This window comes from Podarcis muralis, chromosome 14 (genome assembly GCF_964188315.1).
Source record: "Podarcis muralis chromosome 14, rPodMur119.hap1.1, whole genome shotgun sequence".
NCBI lineage: Eukaryota > Metazoa > Chordata > Lepidosauria > Squamata > Lacertidae > Podarcis > Podarcis muralis.
This window is the reverse complement of record NC_135668.1, coordinates 54792306-54813660: the sequence shown is the minus strand read 5'-3', so window position 1 is coordinate 54813660 and position 21355 is coordinate 54792306. Positions and strand designations below refer to the sequence as shown.

The window sequence follows — 21355 nt, the reverse complement described above, 5'->3', positions numbered from 1 at the left end:
GTTCTCTAAAGAACAGATTTGTAACTGGGTGCCTCAAATCTATTTGTAGCTTCAACAAAATAGGTTAGTACTTTATAAGTCAAGTTCTAACCATTAAAGGTAAAGGTAAAGGTACCCCTGCCCGTACGGGCCAGTCTTGACAGACTCTAGGGTTGTGCGCCCATCTCACTCAAGAGGCCGGGGGCCAGCGCTGTCCGGAGACACTTCCGGGTCACGTGGCCAGCGTGACATCGCTGCTCTGGCGAGCCAGAGCCGCACACGGAAACGCCGTTTACCTTCCCGCTAGTAAGCGGTCCCTATTTATCTACTTGCACCCGGGGGAGCTTTCGAACTGCTAGGTTGGCAGGCGCTGGGACCGAGCAACGGGAGCGCACCCCGCCGCGGGGATTCGAACCACCGACCTTTCAATCGGCAAGCCCTAGGCGCTGAGGCTTTAACCCACAGCGCCACCCGCTCACCAAATAGCGGTATTTTTCTGGAGAAACCAAAAAGCAAATCTGCCTTAATATGAGGTGTCTGCTCCTCAGCATGAAGACAAAGTTTTTTTCTGAATGACATATTTTTTTCTAGAAGCCCATGAATCACTTGAAACCCAATCACCCTAAGTACAGACTATATGAAAGTATATGAACTATAAAATATCTGGCAGACAATTAAAATACAACATTAAAACTGCCCTTTAAAATAATCAGTTCTAAAATCAGAAAGCATTGCAACCGCCAAGCATATGACATCAAATACCTTATCTTTCATTCCTTGAAGAATCAGCAAGGACAACCTCAAAACTAAAACTCTGAATCTCAGATGTTGTACTTGATGTGTCCAGACTTGCCCATGTCAGCACAACAAGCATAAGAAACTATGGGAGGAAAGTATTGAAGTATACCAGTTCATTTTAGACACACACACACACGTATATATATACCTTTAAGCTGGTCTACAACCACACTCTGACCAACACGCTCAGTCACCTTTCCATCCTCCATTTCATAGCGGTCATCTAAGTATTTTGCAGTAGCTTCTGAAATATGGACCTTTCCTGCCACGCCCAGTTGCTCCATAAGGTTGGCCAAGTTGACGTCATTGGACCACACATCGAACTTGAACCTTCTCATCCCCAGAATGCCACACAGGACCGTCCCAGTGTGAACACCAACCCTCATGTTCACCATCTCTTTCTTTTCCTGACAAAACTGTTCAATGGCTTTAATCATGCCCAGCCCCATCTCGATGCAGCAATAAGCATGGTCCTCCCGGGGCTCAGGGCACCCTGCCACGCAGTAGTAACAGTCCCCCAAAGTGCTTATCTTCTCACATTTTGTGTCCTCGCACAGGCGGTCAAAGCGACCAAAGAGATCGTTCAAGAGTCCCACCAGAGCATGCGCAGATTTGTTGGCACTCATTTTTGTGAAGCCCACAATATCCGCAAACAAAATACTGACTTGTTCTATCTGCTGCATTTTAAAAGGACGGAATATGATGGGGTTTTTCTGTATGGAAGGCTTTTTCTTTTTGTTTTTGGGGCTGGAGGTGGAGTGGCGCTTCACGGAGTTCTCGCTTTCGTCGTCCCCCTGCTTCATCAGGTCGTCGGCAATAATCCTGGGCATGACGGAATGGATCATCCTCTCCTTGAGGGCCTTTTCCACCTCCAGGTCTTTGCCGTGCATGATGGACTGCCCCACTTTCAGGAAGGTGCTTCTGGACCGGACTTCGGACATGATGAAGAGGTGGATGCCGGTGGCGTGGATGCACACGTGCAGCAGGGCTTTGCTGAGCAGGTCCCAGGCCAGGAGGCGCTCCCCAAAGGGCGAGAAGCAGCTCTCCTCGCGGAAGTAGTAGCCGAAAGTCTCGAAGAGGACCGAGTAGGAGAGGCCCAGCAAGAAGCTCAGGTAGAGGGGCAGGTGCATGACGGTGTACAGCAGCAGCAGCACCTCGATGCACATGGAGAAGCTGCCCACTTGCGACAGGCAGGGCCCCAACGGCGGCGAGGGCCCGACGGGAGCCCCCCACTCGTCCAGGCCCCCCTCCGCCGCCGCCGGGGGTCCCAGCGCCTGCAGCTGCGGCGCCAGCGTGATGGCGAAGACGAGCAGCACGAGGGCCAGCGAGGTGCGCGCCGGGTGGCGCCCGTAGGCGCGCGTGAAGGTGAAGGCGAAGAAGGCGAGGCAGGCGGCCAGGAAGGCCAGCGCGGGCGCCACGAAGGGGGCCTGCCGCCGCCGCCGCCCTTCTCCGCCGGGGGGGCCCAGCCGCAGCGCGAAGTAGCCGCCCCACAGCAGCCCCGCCGCGCCCAGGTACGAGAGCGCGTAGCGGAAGCGGCGCCGCGTCTGCGGGAAGCAGCGCTCCCGGCAGGCCTCCTCCAGGTTGCAAGAGTCGAACGTGGGGTTCCACCACTGCGCCGAGGCGCGCTCGAACAGCTGCGGGAGCCGCGTCGAGCGCCGCCGGGAGCCCAGGCCCAGCCCGAGGCCCAGGCCCAGCCCGAAGGCGCCGCCGCCGCCGCCCTTGTCTCTCTTCTTGCCCCGGCCGCCTCTCCCTCCGCCCGCCGCCGCCTGGGCCCTCCTGGCCGCTGCCGCCGCCGCCGCCGCGTCTCCCGAGCTGCTGCCGCTGGAGGAGGAGATGCTGGCCTTGGCCGCCCCCGGGGGGCTCCGGGCGCAGATCCTCACCGTGACGCTGCCGCCGCCGCCGCTGCCGCTCGAGTCGCAGCTCACCTCGGTGCTCCGCCGGCGCCGCTGGGGCTGAGGCTGCTGCTGCTGCTGCAGGAGCTGCTGGTGCGCCGACGAGCCCGAGGGCGGCGACGCCGACGACGAGGCCATGGCCGCGGCCCTCCGAGCGCGCCCTTCTCCCTAGGCAGCGGCTCTCAGCGCGGGCCCGACCCGCCTTCGCCTCCGCCGCCTCCTCCGCCGCCCGCGCCGCCTCCGCTGCCGGGGTTCTGGGTGCCGCCGAAGACCGCGCTGCTCGGGCTCCCGCCAGGCCGCTCCGGGCCCCGCCGCATGGCGCTGCGCCAGGGCCGCGCCTCCCTCACGGCGGGCCGCTCGGCCGCATCGCCCGCCTCCCTGGAAGCGCCTCACAGGCCGCGGCGCCGGCTCGGCCGCCCTCGGGAAGAAGAACCACCACAAGCAGCAGCAGCAGCAGCAGCAGGGCGAGGGCGGAGGCGGCTGTCACTGAGGCGCGCGGCTCAGCGCAGGCGCGCTCGGGAGGGAGGCGGGGAAGCCGTGGCCGAGGGGGGCGGGGACTCGCGCGCGCGCACAGGAGAGACCCCGGCGGGGCGCGCGCGGCGGCGAAGAATCTGTGACCAGAAGCCGCGCTGCCCACTGCGCAAGCGCCCGCGACATGGCGCGCAGGCGCACGCTTGTCTTGTGCGGCCAAGTTTCCCGCCTTTCGTCTCCTCCCTCGTCTCAGCGCCCCTCCCCCCTGCGGTTTCTCGTGAGGAAAATTAGGTGGCGGGAGAAAGGCAAGGGGGCCACCCTCACGAAGACCCCGTCTCTCCCTGACACATCATGAGCTTTTTTAATTTTTTATTTTTAAAAAGCATTTGTTAGCTTGTCATTTCCACCAAAACTTCTCCAAGCAATTTCCATACAGCTCAATTGAGCTACGATTAGTCAGCGAGTTATTTACACACAGGGCGACTTTAGCAAAGGGTTCCCACAAGGATCTGCACCCGTAATGCTCCCAATTTATCTTTTTTGCAAAATGGAACACCTCACTCTTTGACTCCCAAGAGCACCGTCCGAAGACGTTGGAAAGAAAACCCAGCTCAGCTGCAGCACTGAAGAGTGTGAGGGCAGATCGCATCCGTGGCATGAGAAACTCGAGCGAAGCCAGCGAGTTGGGAAGCATTGGGCCAAAAACGAAATGGCCGCTGGGCAGAGACCAAGTGCCCCAGGTGATAAAGACACCCAGCGGCTTCTTCCCATCTTGCTTCAGAGTTTCTGAATGGTTAGATGGCTGAATCAATATTCTCCAGTAAAACGTTTTTAAAGCCAATTCATTGTTTCTTTTTCAACAAACAGCTGATTCCTTCCAACCCAAATATCGGCGACAGGCGCCATTTTGAGAAACTGCTGAGGGAAGACTGAGAAGTGACATGTGAGGGAAGAACTAGTGAAAGCCTCTCAGTGACTTTTGGGGAATGCCGCTCTCCGTTTTAGGGAGCTGGTCACCCCAGAGTAGCTCCCAGCTTCTCTTCTCCATATTCCCACCGCATTTATTGTCTCCAGAATTGCAGCCATTGAACTCTGCAGCACCAGGCAGGTTACCAAGGCCAGCCCTGCGGCGAAGTAAAGGAACGTGGCGGCTGATTTTTCACGAGGCAGGAAAAGGTGCAAATCGTTAGTTATTCCATCGAAAGGACTCCTGAGGTTCATCTAGTCCAACCAATGCCAATGCCATGCAGGGATCGCAGCAAAATCATCCCTGCAAGGTGGGCACCAACCTTTGCTGAAAAACCTCCAATAAAGGAGACTCCATCACCTTTAGCTTAACAATGCCTTGTTACTGTGGCTTTATTTCCACTTGCAGGATTTTCTGCCTTGAGTGCCGCAATAATGGGCAGCCTCGGTCTGGAAGGGAGCTCTTTTGTTGTTGCGCCTCAGGCAGCGAAGGTCTCGACCTCATCCTGCAGGACCACCTGGCTCTGGTTCGCCCCGCAGAACTTGGGTTCTTTGCATAGTTGCCAACGTTTCCCTTTTTTAAAGGGAAATTCCCTTATTCTGAATAGGATTCCACGCAAGAAAAGGGAAAAGTTGACAGCTATGGTTCTTTATTGCTGAGAAGACAGGAATCATAGAATCATAGAGTTGGAATAGACCACAAGGGCAAGAAACACCATCAGAGCACTCCTGACATATGGTTGCCAAGCCTCTGCTTAAAGACCTCCAAAGAAGGAGACTCCACCACACTCCTTGGCAGCAAATTCCACTGTCGAACAGCTCTTACTGTCAGGAAGTTCTTCCTAATGTTTAGGTGGAATCTTCTTTCTTGTAGTTTGGATCCATTGCTCCGTGTCCGCTTCTTTGGAGCAGCAGAAAACAACCTTTCTCCCTCCTCTATATGACATCCTTTTATATATTTGAACATGGCTAGCATATCACCTCTTAACCTCCTCTTCTCCAGGCTAAACATGCGCAGCTCCCTTAGCCGTTCCTCATAAGGCATCGTTTCCAGGCCTTTGACCATTTTGGTTGCCCTCCTCTGGACACGTTCCAGTTTGTCAGTGTCCTTCTTGAACTGTGGTGCCCAGAACTGGACACAGTACTCCAGGTGAGGTCTGACCAGAGCAGAATACAGTGGCACTATTACTTCCCTTGATCTAGATGCTCTACTCCTATTGATGCAGCCCAGAATTGCATTGGCTTTTTTAGCTGCAGCGTCACACTGTTGGCTCATGTCAAGTTTGTGGTCAACCAAGACTCCTAGATCCTTTTCACATGTACTGCTCTCAAGCCAGGTGTCCCCCATCTTGTATTTGTGCCTCTCATTTTTTTTGCCCAAGGATGAGCCCCAAAGCCCAACTCCAAATGCCACTGCGCATAAGCGAAGAGATCGGCTTTGCGCCGTCATTTCCCCAAGGGGGCTCCTGGGACGCAGGTCTGTGGTCCTCCCTGGCACCCACCACTTTGGATGCGTTTCGCTTCCCCTGGGGATGGCCTTTTGCAGCCAGGAGCCTCCTGAGGAGCCACAAGTGTGTGCTGCCTGCTCAGCCCAGATCCCCACACCAGGCTGCACAAAATACCTTGCTGCTCTTAATATCTTTTCCCTGGACCTGCTCCTCTCTCATTAGAGCTAATTAATTGCTGCCGTAGAAAGGGTAAATTATTCAGCAGGGAAGAAGCCAGCCGGTGGTTCCATTGTGGCACCGCTATGATGCGCGGCCTGAGTCAGAGAGCAATTAAAGGCTTGGCGCACAGCAGCCGCAGCTGCAGGGGGGGGGTTTGCGCCTGATCTCGCTGCCGCCCTCTCTCCCCTTCCGCGCCCTCATTAGCTACAGCTGACACAGTTGCCTTTGCATGTATCTGCCCTCCGTTCTGTTATCTCTTCCTGCCTCCCGCTTGCCATCTTTGGCTCCCACACAGAGTCCTCTGATGCTGTCACAGAGTGTTCTTCTCGTTTCTCCTCCTTTCCCTCACATCCTCACATCCCGATCCTATGTAGAGTGGAAAATCAACAGGCAGCACGCCTATCCTTGCCGAGGCCGACATCCTGTGCAGGGGGGTTTATTCATTAGGACTTTCTCTGAAGCAAACATGCATATGGTGATGGAGAAAGTGTAGGGTTTTGGTCCTGGCAATTAAAAAAAATCAATCTGCTGCAGCCAGCAAGCTATTTACTATATTTATTTATAAACTGCTTCCCTACCAGGCTTCAGTACATCCTCTCACTGGTGCAGTCTTACCTCAGCATTGAAACTGTATTTTCAAAGTGGGGGGAGAAAACAAACCTTGAGAATTTCCAAAATGTGATCATAAATTTGGGGGCTTCCCTGACAAACTCTACTGATAATTTCATCTTTTTTTACAAAGCGACTCTTCAGGTTGCATTCTTACGTGGGGAGAAGAATTACCTTTGAAATTAGAACACTTATTGACACCGTTGCCCTCAATATGCTTCCATGTCACTATAAACTCTACACATGCCCAGACACTCATTAATACATGCATACATAACCAAAGAATGTATTGAATATTCAATATTATTATTTCATCACCAGTTTCTCAATAAGCACTTTTCAGGGGCAAAATATATATGCAATAGATCTAGATTATGTGAGGACTGAAAACAAGTATTCAATCTCCAGTTGTTCTAGAATAAAATGTTGTGTGTGACAATTTGCAAGCAGGCTTTCTTGGTGATAGTACCCATCCTTTGGAATGTTCTCTGTCAGGTATTAGTGTGGTAGAGAGAGTAATGACCTTTAAATGCATCTTAAAAGTTTATGCAAGCTTTCATTAACCCTGGCTCTTAACTTTCTAATTTTTTTGTTTTGTATACAGGTGTCTCCCCACTTACGTGCATTCAGCTTGCACATCTGTGTATACGTGTGACGCCGGGAAATAAATCAATTTAAATTGCAAAAAGACGTGAAAACGGCCCAAAAGATACCAGCAACAGCAAGTGAATCTGACACACAGCCAGCCTATTCGGGGCACCAGTCTCCCTGCCCTTGTTGTTGATTCCACATCACCCTCCAGTGATGAGGAAGACTAAGAGCCACCATTGCCACAATTCATGCCAGTCTGGTAAGTGCTTCTGGTTTTTTAAAGGATTTTGCAAAGGTTTCCAGAGGTTTAGAAGGCTTTTTAGATGGTGTTCCCTACTATATGTGATATCACGTATACGTGTGGTACCCGGAAACGTAACCCTCGCATAAGTGGGGAAACGTCTGTACTGTTCACTTTTATCAGTGTGTAATATACAAATGGTATATTTTCGTAAACTGCAAATTTGCATTTGCATTTTGGTTTTATCTGATTTTTATAAAACTGTATTAAATGTTGTATTTTTATTCTTTTTATATAAGCTGCTTGGATTTGTATAAGAGGTAGAAAATGAACATGTTATGCAATTTCTAATTATCTGGAAACATTTTCATGCAGTTCACAGTATACCAGGATCATGGTGGTTTTTGCACATACACTCATGAGGGGCTGAGCTAGTTTTGTTGGCAGCGAGTCTGATCCTGCAAGGGATCAGAGAATGGAATTACTTGTGAGGATGAAGCATGATGGAGGTGTGAGTAACAATCCAATCCGATCCTTCTGCAGATATCCTTCCGTTTCCTAAAGCACACTAAATCCAGGTCTTCAAAATATTAGGAAGCAGAGTGATGGCCACTTTGGGAATCCCGATCATTGACAGCAACGGAGAATCGGCATTTAAGCTGAGCATGTGAGCCATTCAGAGTGAAAGGAAAGAATCTCTGCAGCACCCTATTGTGGTTTAGCCACTTCCTGATTGCAGCTTGAAGTCTCTCCCCTAATGACTTCCTCCTTCCTCACTGTAGAGGGGAAACCCTTTCAGTAACCTCACCAAAACTCAGACCACAATCATAATCTAATGAAACAAAATACAGTTAATAAGAGATTTGTGCTTCTAAGAGATTATTTCCCCAATTTATGACAACTATCACCCATTGCTGAAATAAATAAGGACAGAACCATAGTGGAAATAGGTGGGTGCAGCCACTTAATGGAGTCAAAAGGATTAATTCAGATCCTCTGGTAGACCTGACAGGATAGTACTGAAATGGACAAAAAGCAGGGGAGAGCAGTATAACAGGAAAGCACTTTCCTTGAGTTTTTAAAGTTCAGGCCTGCAAGTTTGATGAGAAGAGTACTTACAATGTCATCATTAAGTAAAGAGTTGCCTCAAAGCCAGGTCTTGGCTCATCTTTTGTAAATAAAGCAACTAACCATGTTTGTGCATCTGAGAGCATCCTTTCTTCAATTTGCTGGACCCCAAATTATTTTATCTACCAGCTCAATGATGTCTTCTCTACAACAGAAACAAAGCATCAAGGAATGTGATTGGAAAAGATCAGAATTTATTAGAACAGCTGATGTACATGGTCTCTCCAAATACAGATTATTATTGTGAACCACTAACTGGAAATATATTACAGCTATGTAATTCCTTTAAATGTATCTGTCCAAATTCCTGTTCAAAAGAAGCACACAACGGTGGATTTGATTTGGTTTTGGTAATATAACCAAATGGAGAAGTCCACAGGCTCCCCCACCCCCCCCGATCAGTGGCCCACAAAGTTGCATATTCTCAAGACTGAGAAGAGACAGACTGGTAATGCTAGGAACCATCTGTTCTGGCTGATCCTCAGACAGTGCCAGTTTAGGTGGATGCCAAACTATTTCAGCCATGCTGTCAATGGCTAAAATTCCCCCAGAGAAATCACCTACTTAATTTTCGGTGCTGGAGTTTCCACTGTTCTTGAAATACCATGTGATTGTCAGGTGCCAACAGAACATGTTATTGTGAAGTGGGCACTACTCAAAAGAGACCCTGAGTGTAGATTTGAGGGTGGGGGAAGGGAAGGAGGGCAAGGCGGGACCTGGGGAGCCCTGGGATGTTGCAGTCCCAAGGGACCAGGAGGTTTTATTCAGTGCATTGGGCTGAATCGCCATCTTTCAGCACAGATCAGCAAGATTGTCGCTCAGCGTTTCTCCCCACCTCCCAGCATCTCATTCCAGCAAGCAGCAGGCAGCTGCACACCTTGATTCCCTTGTCTTTCAGCGCTACCACTGAATTGCAATTTCTGCTGTGTTAGGATTTGGTGTCATCCCAGATCCTGCTGCCCCTCAGCAGCTCTCAAAGTCATGCCAGCGGACAAGACACCTGTGCCTGTGGGTTACAGACCATGGGGGTGGCCATTGCATCCAATTTGTCACTTCAGACTTGCACCCCACACTGAACAAGTTGCTAAGCGCATCTTGCAGAAAACAACCTCGTCTCATTGGACATGACCTATAACATATTGATGCATAAGAAGAAAGGGGGCAAGAAAGATGAATGAAAACAAGAAAGTCAAGTGGCAGAAGAGGAGAAGAGGGAAAACTCAACACGTGAGGATGAGAAAGTTAATGGAAGCGATGGGGCCCATCTGTTGGGGTCACTGCTTCCTCAGAGAACAAGGCAATTTCACTTTGCGGAGCCAGTTGCAGCACACTTCTTTTTTTCTCTTCCACCAGTTGTAGAGACAGATGCAGGACCATTTACAAGAACAGAGCATCTGATTGGGAAAAAGCACTGCAGGGTGGGAAGCAGTTGGTGATATGAGAAGGATAGGAAGCTAACATACAAGAGAAGAATGGAGAAGGAGGTTGCAGCAGCAGCAGCTCCAAGATATTGTGGGGTGGGGGGCTTTTCTCTGCACTGACTCTTTCCCTAGCTGTTATCTGGTGCTGAGCTGCATTTTCACCTGCTGTCCATTTCCTCAAAACTTTCAATTTTCAAATACTTTATTTGGTGGGAAAGCAAGTAAACCAATCCATCATGCTACCTTCATCTGCTTCACCTTTTCTTCTTCACTTCTGTCTTTCTCAGGTTGCTTAATTATACCTTTCTTGAACCTCCCTTGCAAGATTAATAAGGCATGCCAGCATGTTATCTCACTGCTGATAACTGGCTGGATGTCATAATTGCTGCAGGCCCCCTTCACACTCAGAGAATATTATCATCAGGGTGTAAGGCCTGGACATCTCTGCTTACCACTCACTAACCTCATGTCTCCAGTTTGCGCTCAGCACTGCCATCAGCTGTGCTACCTAAAGGACTGCTTCTCCTATTTCACATACAAGAAAGCTGAGCTTTGTTCTAACTTAAGAAATAACCATTTGCACCTAACCACAAAAATTTGATGTTGAGGTGCAGGGAGGCAAATGAACAACTGGGAAGCTATAAAAGAGAAAAGATAGGCAAAGGCTAGCCATTTTTTAACCCACAGTGAAAAACCTGGAAGGGCAAGGGCAGCAGCAGCAAGAGGACGCTAAAGGGGCAGGAGATGCCTGGCAATCCTGGGTCTCAGATACCATGCCAAGTCCTAGCGAGTGAAGTGCTAAGACTCACAATTTTATGCTTGTAGCAGCAGGTTTCTGTGTCCATGTACACACATACAGAGTAGCCTCCACTGCAAACGAGACTCCCCAAAGGCTAGGCTTCAAATGGCCTCTGCAGGAGCCACTTGGATTCTGATGTGTGCTGGAGGATTTCTGTTTCTGAACCAGGTTTCCAAGAGAGTAGCAAGCTGCCTTCTTTCGGACCAGGCAGAATCCAGAGGAACAGCAGTCTGTAATCTTTCAGTTATGGGGTAGTAGGGGCACTGAACGCACTACAGGGGGAATGCTCAGATGCAGCTGAAGTGGGGCTTGCTGATGAAGAGCTAGAGATGGTGGCCTGCTGTGAGTCTCAAGCAGAATGCTGGTTATACATGTGGCGATGAATTCTGTGGTCCTCAATCCCAAGTGCAGCAGAGGGAGCTGGAAAAACTACGTACAGGTTGTGTGCAAGGGAGGGCCATGCCTGTGCTTCTCCTAATGTCAGGAGACCAGCCTCTTTTCGCCCTCAGTACTCTCATCCTTCCTTCCTCCTCCCTGCTTGCTCAGTACATGCAAGGGCCTATGACTGCCTCAGAAGAAATGGCCCCTCCATTGGACTTTCAGCTCGATACATGGCCTCCTACTTAGAATAACAGGTTAGATAATAAAAATCAGGAATTCACAGTGTTTTATTCTCTTCTGTAGGCTCACCCAACTTCCCTGCCACTGATGCCAGTGACTCCAAGTCCTCATTGCATATTAGCTCTTGCCGGTGTGGCACTCAAAGGGTTAACAGACCTTGGCTTCTTGGACAGATAAGACATAAGCTCATTCACCAACAGGAACACAGGAGTGGTTACACTGAACAGATTACTAATGTTTCTTGTAACGGTTCTTTGGAGTCTCGCCACAGCCAGTTGTGTCGCAGGAGAGGACGCTGGGTTTCTTCCCCAGGCCAATACTCCCCAAGAGCTCTGGCAGCTCATGGGTTATAGCCCTCTCAATCTTCTCCAGGAAACAGCCTCCCATGTAGGAACACTGCTGAGCAAGAAGCTTAAAGGAGTTGATAGGGTTGATCCCAAAGAAGTCCTTGTAAGCTTCACGATTAGGGAGGTCGAACTTGCTGACATTGGTCTTGGCCAGGATTGTTTTAAAGATGTAAAACTTGTCTGGATCCTCCACAATGTCCTTGAACACAAGCTCTCCATCGCTGAAGAAGGTCATTTTGTCCTTGTAGGTCTGCAAGTAGCGATCAACTAAGAGTGCATGGATGCGGACGCGGATGGCATGTTGGCGGATAAAAGCAATCTTGTTCTCCAGCCTGTTTTCAATCACTTGGTTCAGGTCTTCTAGGAGTGAAATCTCCTCTTTCAAGAAGAGTTCTCTGTGAGTGTCGGGCTCGTAATCCAGGGGCCAGAAGGAGCTGACATAGACTCTGGGGGGCTCAGTGACATTGATCAGTGGAGCCAGGCTCCAGAACAAGGCTCCGTAGACTCGCATGAGCTCTTGTGTAGCTAGGCTGTCAGCTTTGTTCAGAATTATCCTAATCTGAGATTCCCGTCCCTTTAGCTGGCGGAAAAGCATCTCCAGCTCCAGCCCCACATCCAGCTTTGTGGGGTCAAACACTACAAAGATGAGGTCAGCTCTGTCAATGAACCACTGGCAGACGTCATTGAAAGGGTAGCCTGTAAGACAAGGGGAAGAGGAACATCAAATTTGAGCCCAGGCACTTTCTGACATCTGGCACATGACAATGATTGCCCAGAACCCTTAGTGATACATCTTTGGAAACCCATGCTTCACTAAGGCAGGGATGTTCCTGGGCTCCAGCTCCCACCAACCGCAGCACCTGGGGTGACCAGTGGTCAGGGATGATGGGAGCTGTAGTCCAGGAACATCTGGAAGACTGCAGGTGTAGCTGCCCTGCATGAAGAGCCCCATCCTATTTGCTGTTATCCCTTGAGTGGATAGTTAGGTCGCAATAGAGAAAGCAAAGTTCAAAAGCGGGGTGGGGGGGATGCAATTCAAAAGCTTGGCCAAACTGTGAAGTCGAACTGATGTACAGTACATACTGCAGTAAATGCTAAAAACGTGAAAAATATTGATATCTCATTTGACTATTGACAATGCTATATGAATTTTGTGGTTGACCAAAAACTCAAATCAAAACACCTCAAGACCCTCTGAACATTAAGGCATAGTAGGGCTTTACCTCGTTCCTGCTGCTTCCGGTTTTCAATGATCCCTGGCGTATCCACAAAGGTAACCCTTTCCAAGAGCTTATGAGGGACCTCGATCCCTATCAGCTTCTCCAGAAAGTTCTGACCAAATTTCTCAAGAGGTGAGAAAGAGCGTGTGCTGTCCGCAGCCATGACAATGCCTTCAATGGTCTTGAGCTTGGGGCCATGCATGATGACGGTGAACTCTGAGGTGGTGGGTTCAGCTCCTGTTCAAGGAGAAAGCAAAACAAAGGCCACACTCACACATCTGGCAAAAAAAAAACAGTTAAAATCTCAGCTCCCTCAAAGCCCAACAAGTTCACAGCAGAGGAAAACAATCCTATTGTCCCTTCCAAAACTCTCATAGGAGTGCTTATGCTAAGCAGACAAATGGTTTCATCCCTTGCTCCTGGCTGATGACCGTGACTTCAGAATACATCCCCGATGGCTTAAAACAAATAGCTTCTTGAATATGTTAAATGATTATCAAATCAGTATTCATTGTCCCAACTTCTACCACACTCAAGGAAGAGGGCAATTCCCTGCTCTGTTTGGCAGAAACCTGGGTAGCTATAACACTACCACTCATTCTGCTGACACAAAGGAAGATAGTGCAGCTCAGGCAACTGACTCCACTCTGGAGACCACATTTTTGCTGCAGTTTCGAGAGCTATGTTTAGAAGCATTTTGCCACCGGGTCCAAGTTGTTCAGCATCTTATGCAGAAAAGGAACCCCCCCCCCAAACTGCTGAGCTTGTTTCATCTTGCTTAGAAATTTCATTTAAATAGAAAGCTTTGCTCATTGGGAATCAGAGAGAAAGGAAGCCCCAGAGGGTGGTAGGAGGTGGGGAGGAGAGAACACTGGAAAGGTCACTCCTGCTCAAACTAATTGGCTCCATGCAGGGAAGGCAGAAAATTGCAAGTTCCCTTGTGCTTGCCAACTGTGGTTCTTGCAGTCAGGCAACCACCTGAGGAGGGAAGCCAGTCCGATGGGGAGTCTCCTGGCCTAGCCTGACCTGCTAAGCAGGGTGCACTCCAGAGAGGCAATGGGGCTGAGCTGGAAAAGCTGGAGATTGAAGCACAGCTAGCAGAAACTGTTTCTTCTTCTTCTTCTTCTTCTTCTTCTTCTTCTTCTTCTTCTTCTTCTTCTTCTTCTCCTCTCATACCTGGCTTGGCCAAGGCAGAGACTTTTTTCTGCATATGAGGCATGGGCACACCAGGGAGCTCACTTTGCTGGACCCTGACCACAAAAAGGTCTGTTCTGACACTAGCTACAGAGATTTTAACAACCCCCATGCTGTAGGGTGGAGGAGAAATCCAATTCAGTACATGTTTAAAGCCAAATCTATCAAATTCACACTTTATGAAACAATATGATAACAAACACAGCTATCCTCTGAAATGTGCACTTATCCACGTTTTGTGATTCACCTCTACAACCAAATCATGTCTATAAGAACATGTTATATATGAGAAAGTGCATAAAAAAGACAACTTTAGTGAAAATGACATACAAAAATGCATTAGAGCAGGGGAAATTGCTTGTAAAAATGTGAACATTTGTCAAAACTGCATATAAAATGTGTTAATTAGGAGAAATTTGCACTAAAATGCTGATGAATTTTCAAGAAGAAATTCCCATATTGCTGCAAAATGTGGAGAACTGGATTCAAGATTGAGAAAATTAGAAAATGAGAGAACTGAATTGGACAGCTCCTTCCATCCCTAGCAGAAAGGGGCAGGTTATACAAGTGCCTAAGACTTCTGACCAAACTGCGGGAGGCAGTGGAGGACAGAAGTGCCTGGCGTGCTCTGGTCCATGGGGTCACGAAGAGTCGGACACGACTAAACGACTAAACAACAACAAAGACTTCAGAGATGTTACCTGTGTAGAGCTGGTAGGGAGTGTTATCCAGCCCCAGGAGGTAGTTTATCATGGTGGATTTGCCAACACTCCATGGTCCCAGGAATAGCACCATCGGCTTGGAAGTGATCTCTCCATCTGCAAGGGGAAAGCAATAATACCACAGGGTGATTTTTTTTTCCTCCTTAAGCAGGAAAAGCTCAGGTGTGTCCTTGAAAATTTTCCAGTCACCTCTTAAATAACTACCTGGACCCATGCCCCCAAGCTCACAGGAACATTGCCCAGCCTAAACAGCCATTCCTTGGGGCAATCAGTGCAAGCCAGGGATGAAGGCATCCCAACCTACACAGAGTGGGTAGGGTGAGGCATCACAGTGCACACACAAGCTGCTCACCTGCCATCACCCTCCACAGTCTCCAAAAGCAGGAGCAGTCCAAGCAGATGGGAACTCTTAGCCATGCGAGTCCTCTCCAGGGTTGCCCAAGCCTCTGCTGTGGCCATGGCAGGGCCCTTCAGTTACATTAAGATTTTTTTAATTAACATTTTCAGTTGGTATCTTACTCTGGACAGATTAAATCAGGTCTACATGTGCTGGTGATGTAAAGCTGCACATGCTGCTCTTATGCACATATTTTGGCCATGCTGGAGGATAAAATCCTTCTGGGCAGTTGTATTAAGTAGCATTGAGAGCATTACAGGAGGCTTCTGGGATATAAAAGAGATCATGTCATAGAGAAATAGTAACATATTTCTGATCTGACAATTAGTTATCATCAGAGAAAAATAAACACACACACCCCACAGACACTTAATGATTGGATTACAAAAGAATGTTTTAATTGTAAAGCTGATGGACCTTGTAAGAGGGAAGGCAGGCAAGTGGATATATATATAGAGAGAGAGAGAGAGAGAGCCCTTCCATTATGCATTGGTGCAACAAAATATAGGAGGATGCTGAGCCACAAGTATCACTAGAAACACTGATAACATTGTGTACGCCTTTCCCTCTCCCCTTGTATCTCTCCCTTTTCTGTCTAAACAAAAGTATGTATATTTCATATTAAGTTTGCATTGGTATTTACTTGGTTTGTTTATGTACATGCAGATTTAATGATAGTAATAAGTTGTTGTTGCTGCTGCTGTTGTTTGTTATTTAACAATAGCCTGTTTAGCTCAGCCAGGCACATAGGTGGTCTATTGGTGATGGTGCAGAAGCCAACTTAGGCAACCAAAGAGGCACAAGGGGTGCGTTTTCCTTCTGGTCCAGCAAGAGGGGCTGCTAGGTGCAGCAAGGAGGTGGGGGAGATGTCTTGTGACACTTCCTTGCTCAGCAGAGAGAGGCTGCCTGAGAGGAGCCGTGCTCACATGCAAGTGACAGGAAGCCATACCCACCTGTGGCTGAGGAGCCCAAGGTGCGTCCAGGGTAAGCTGTTAGCCAGGAGAGGACAGGGCCAGGGGGAGAGAAAAGGCAACGTGAGTAGGGAAAGGCTCGAGGAAAAGGGATGCTTGGTTAGGCTGGTATCAATCAAGAATTGAAGATGGGCATTGGCATTCTCTGAGGAAGGATGCAGCGCCAACGGATCTTTCCCCCTGCCCTATGAAAGAGGCTGGAATCATGATTCATGATCCACACAGTAACACAAGAAGGAGCTCATGCATCAAAGACCTCTTTCCCACAGGGATTAACATGCAAATCCTATCCCAATTTTGTTGGGAGGATCATGAGCTAGGGGCTTCTTTGCATACTCAGCCCCTCTGCAGTCTGATGGATTTCACAGAATCAAAGAATTGTAGAGTTGGAGGGTACCCCCAACCTCTAATCCAACCTCTCACAATGCAATAATCACAACTAAAGTATCCCTGGCAGATGGTCACCCAACCTCTGCTTAAAAGGAAGGAGATCCCACCTTCCCAGGGAGTCTGTTCTACTGCCAGAAAGTTCTTCCTAGTGTTTAGCTGAAATATCTGTTCTTGTAACTTGAATCTGGGTTACAAGAAAGAAGATTTTGAAAGGGCATCTGCTCTCCTTAGCCTTTTTCACATGGGCTTAAAGGACATTGAGAATGGAAAGACCAGCACAGTCCACAGACCAGGGATGTATCGGCTGTCCTGGAGAAACCCGAGGCTGGCAGAAGGAGGAAGGAATTTTAGGGGGAACGGACACTAAATGGTGGGGGGAACACCCTACTGAGAAGGTGCTCAGTTGTTACAGAATGCTGTGGAAGGGGGAATAGAAGGACGTATCCAGAAGGAGGGCATATCCAGAACAGGAGCATTCCACACTGCAACATTTTGTTGTAGGTCCTGCTAGTAAGTTTCTACTTTTGATTCTAGCAGCACCAGGGCCTTCTAAAATGCTGCAGTGCAAGATGAGACCCCTTTGGGCTGAATGTTCTGCCTCTCCACTTCCCTCCTACCTCACAAGATTGGCCACGAAACATGGCAGCTCATCAAAACATAAAAGTGGTGCCCCGAACACACCCCTCACCTGTGATTTCATGCTGCCGTAGTTCGTTATACTTGTAAGACTGCTCCAAGGGCTTGATAGAAGTGTGGTAGATCTTCCTCAGCCGCTGCAGTGTGCCTGCAATGAGAGAAGAGGCCAAGAGGAACATATCAAAGCAAAAACCAGACCAGCCTGTCCACCACCACAACCCCTTGCACCCAGTGCCGGGTCAGTGAAGTGGCCAGTGGCAGTCGGAAGCTAAATGTGCAGGCAGATGAGGCAGGTGGCTCTCCCAGTTGGCCTTTCCCCTGTTACACACGAATGTTTTACCAACAACATTGCAAAGAAGGTGTGAGAGGATTTTACGTTTTCTTGAAATAGGAAGAGGCTGCTCCTTTTGGTGTGCAGGGCTGTTGGGATGGTCCTTCTGGCAGGAGGAACAAGCAATGTCACTTGCCCACACCTTTGCTCTTCTTCCCCCATCTCCACCTCCTTTGCCCTCCCTCCAGGGGCTTCCCAGATCCTATGGGGCAGTTTCCTCACTCTGCAGAGGAGCAGCTGGCATTCATCTTCAGAGAAACAAGAGAACACACGGACGCCTCTGCCGCTCACCAGTTTTGGGTTCCTCTTTGGGAGGCTGGGTACATGCTTCCAAGAATCTGACCTCTGCAATCCATGCTTGCAAGATGCTCCAGCCTCAGAAAGAAAAGCTGACCCACATCATGCGGTGGGGTTTAAAGGGGAGCCTCCAGCCCAGGGCTCCTTCCCCTGCTCTCCTCTGATGGGGATGGCACTGCTGATCCAGCCAGGAGGGCTCTGAAAATGGGGTTTCCCTTGCAGAGGAGGACACCCAGTGGTGAAGAATAGCAAGGGCAGGAGAGCCAGAGAAACCATGAATGGAGGGCCACCAGCTCCCACTCTCCTGTACCTGCCAGAAGGAGGCAATCAATCAGTTTATTCTGTGTGTGTTTCTGTGTGCACTTGGAGAAGGGTTGTTGTGGAAGACTGCGAAGGTTCAGTCCCTGCTATATCCAGGTTAGGAATGGAATATAAATTTGTTTCAGTTTGCATTTAAAAGCAGGTCTATTAGATAAACACTTTCCGAAACCATATGCAAACCGAAACACAGCTGTCCCCCAAAATTTGCACTTACCTGAATTTTTTGATGAGGTTCTCCAATCAAGCAATGTTTACAAAAATGCATTATATATGGGGAAAGTGTGTGTGAAGATGAAGATATTAGTGAAAAAGGACACATACAAAAGCATATATTAGGAGAGGCTGCTTGCAAAAAGGTGCATGGTTGTCAAAACTGCATACAAAAATGGGTTCATTGGGATAAATTCGTACTAAAAATCTGACAAATTCTAATTCAAACATTTAATTCAAAAATTGCTGCAAAGTGCAGAGAACCAAAATAATGACTGGAAAAATGAAAAATCAAGAGAACCTAAAGTTTTCCCCTCATCGGAAAAACTTGAGAGCTGCTGCCTGTCAGAGATGACATTATGGAGCCTGATGGACCACAGTGCCTGACTCAGTAGAAGGCAGCCTCCTAAGTGCGTCTGTATCATCATTCCTTGCTATGGCCTGCTAGTCCTTCTTCCAGAGGACACTAGAAGAGGTCTCAGGCCCCTTCAAGAAGCTGGAAGAGGGAAAGTTTGAGAGCTGGTGATGCTACAAGAGCTTCTGTGTAGGGAGCAAGCCCAGGAATAAGGCTCAGGGGAAGGAGACGCCTGATGGTCAGTGATGAGATCCTGGAGGCACAAATATGTGGTCCTATGCAATGTGAGAGGGTGCTGTAGGAAAACAGAATGGACTGGGCCTCAGGGCCCTCTCTGGAGAAAGAGCTTGGGGCCCTGTCAGGCAGCATGGGCTACTTTGCAGATGTGCCACACACAGGGTGTGCGCCCATCTCTCCCAGCACATCTTTGCATCCTCCCCCTCCCCACCACCAACCTGTCCCCTTCCACTGCTACCTGAATAGTCATCTGCAGGCTTCTCTTCCTTCAGCTTCAAGGTGCTTTCAATGTGGGTGCGGTCCCTCCTGGCAGACTCCCCGGCATCCTCCGCCTCTTCTGCAGAAAGAGCAGAGACAGAATCACGGCCTGCAGGGAAGGTATCCAGGAGGAGGAGGGCTCAGTCCCAGCTCCCAAAGGGGAAAGGAAGAGGCTTTCCATGGTGCTCATCCAGGCCTTTGGCACGCAGTGAGGTTTCCCTTGTGCAGGCATTCCTTCCCCACCCCCAACCCTGCCTCCCAAGTGGAGCTAAGGGGCTGGCAGCTGCCGGAGGGCAATCTTCTAAATTTAGATGCTGCTGCATCCTGACTTCACAATGATGGGCAAGGCGAGGGGGTCTCTCATGACAGGAATAACCTCTGACAGTATGCCATGCAACACTTTCGGGGCCTTCCCAAAGGAACTTGTGATACACTGGAACAGAGACCATTTTAAAACCAAGTTGACACTCCTGTCGATTGAGGTTTTATATCATAAAATGCAAAATAACTCCATCCCTTGAGAGCCTAACAGGGAATTTCAGAAGACGGCATTGCAGGCCTCCCACCTAACACTTAGCATCTGGGCCGCCCTTCTAAGCATGTCCCTTGTTTTCTCAATGAAAGTGCTGACTTCAAATTAAAAATAAATTTTCTATGCCACTGTGGGAAAAGAATGTGTCTCAATAAGGAATGCTGTGAAGATGGGAGACTGAAGCCCATAAGGTAGAGACAGTGAAGATCTTAAGGTGAAGATTGAGCTATTAAGAAGACCAAGAATATTCAGGATGGCAATGCATCAACTCTGTTGACTGTTGGCATCTTACAACAATTACTGGATGCGCAATTAAAAGAGATCAGAGCTGAGATTGTCGAAATGGTGAATGAAAATGGACCAGAGAAGGATGACATGGAAAATGGAATTGAAGAAGACACAGAAGCTTTGGACAATGATTTCAATAAAGGATTGCCAGAACAGGAGAGGGAAATGGTAAAGTTGGAGGCAGCAGATTATGAAATGGATAAATCCTTCACACAGGTGTCTAGAGGAATGAAACAGCCAAATGGCAAAGTTATGATGTTGGAGGAGTGGAATGAAGCCATGGATGAAGAGATCAAGAGACATCCTGAGCTGGCAGACATAGAATTGAGAGAGAAATGATTCTGTGCACAATTTGGAGTGAATTCAGAGTAAAAAGCTGCCAAGCCTCTGGTGCTTCTCTTGGAAAAAGAATGAAAGAAGTGGAAATGGAAGATTTTGGTTTTTGTTTTGGGATGGAAAATACAGTAACAGCAAATAGAATTAGAAGGTACGGAACTGGGTGTAAATTAATGAATATACAATAAGTAAATAACCAAAAAATATTATTTTAACATATGACCACAGTGGAGAGACTCTTGTGTAAACAAAGATAACAAATTAGAGATCCACTTTTATATTTTTTTGTGTGGAAAGGAAAATGAATGAATTTGAGACATTTGGGTCTGAAGACTGGGAAAACATTGCTTTGCTGCAGAAGGAAGAACAGCTGGATATCCTTTTTAGTCCTTTTTTCTTCTTTTTATTATTATGATTCTAGTCTATTATTATCTTCTATTATTATTCTCTCTCTCTCTCTCTCTCTCTCTCTCTCTCTCTCTCTCTCTCTCTCTCTCTCTCTCTGTCCTCTACTCTGGGCCACTTTGGGGATTATACACACATGAAGGTGACAGTAATCAGAGAAGGGAAGATCTCCCAGGGTGGGAGACTGGAGAAGAAAGGGATGCTCCCAGGTAAGAACTGGGAGGGTCCACCCCTTTCTGTGAAAGCCAAGAGTTAAGCCAGGGCTTTTTCCCGGCTGGAACTCACTGGAACTCAATTCTAGCACCTCTCAGGTGGGCGCCATTAACATTATAAGAGAACAAAGGAGGAGTTCATGGTGAGTTTTGGCACCTCTTTTTCTAGAAAAATAGCACTGAGTTAAGCTCTACTTTTGGGGAAGAACTTTGGACTTTCTTTTTCTTTTTATGCTTTGTTTTCATTTAGATTGGCTTGTTTTTTATTGTAATGTATTATGAAAAAGCTATACATATGAAGAAAAATACAGCTACATGGCAGGAAGCCCATTCACTTTCTTTGATGCAATTCGCACTCCACCTCAAGTGGAGCAGGGGGTCCAGCTGCTCCCCCAGACAGTGAGAGGCTTCTTGAAGGGGTCCTTCCTATTGCCACCCTGACAAAGTGTGTTTGGCCACATGGTCAGACAATTGGCAGCATCCATAATTTTCAGATGCTGGGTGGAATATAAA

General features: G+C 48.4%; 2 protein-coding genes across 3 annotated transcripts in view; both read right to left on the bottom strand.

The window, feature by feature from the left end:
- ADCY9 (adenylate cyclase 9) overlaps positions 1-2807 on the bottom strand; it is a 29449-nt gene extending 26642 nt beyond the window's left edge. The window contains exon 1 of the mRNA XM_028706023.2: positions 926-2807. Coding sequence (XP_028561856.2) covers positions 926-2807 — 1882 coding nt within the window. The remainder of the gene's footprint in view (positions 1-925) is intronic.
- A 5707-nt stretch (positions 2808-8514) lies between these two features.
- The window catches only part of SRL (sarcalumenin), a 28295-nt gene continuing 15454 nt past the window's right edge, over positions 8515-21355 (bottom strand). The window contains exons 3-8 of one of the 2 annotated variants that reach the window (XM_028706025.2): positions 19050-19148; positions 17113-17208; positions 16017-16052; positions 14646-14762; positions 12754-12987; positions 8515-12226 (exon numbers count right to left, since the gene is read on the bottom strand). In XM_028706025.2, coding sequence (XP_028561858.2) covers positions 11415-12226; positions 12754-12987; positions 14646-14762; positions 16017-16052; positions 17113-17208; positions 19050-19148 — 1394 coding nt within the window. In that variant the 3' untranslated portion in view covers positions 8515-11414. The remainder of the gene's footprint in view (positions 12227-12753; positions 12988-14645; positions 14763-16016; positions 16053-17112; positions 17209-19049; positions 19149-21355) is intronic. The other variant, XM_028706026.2, reaches the window with a different exon arrangement.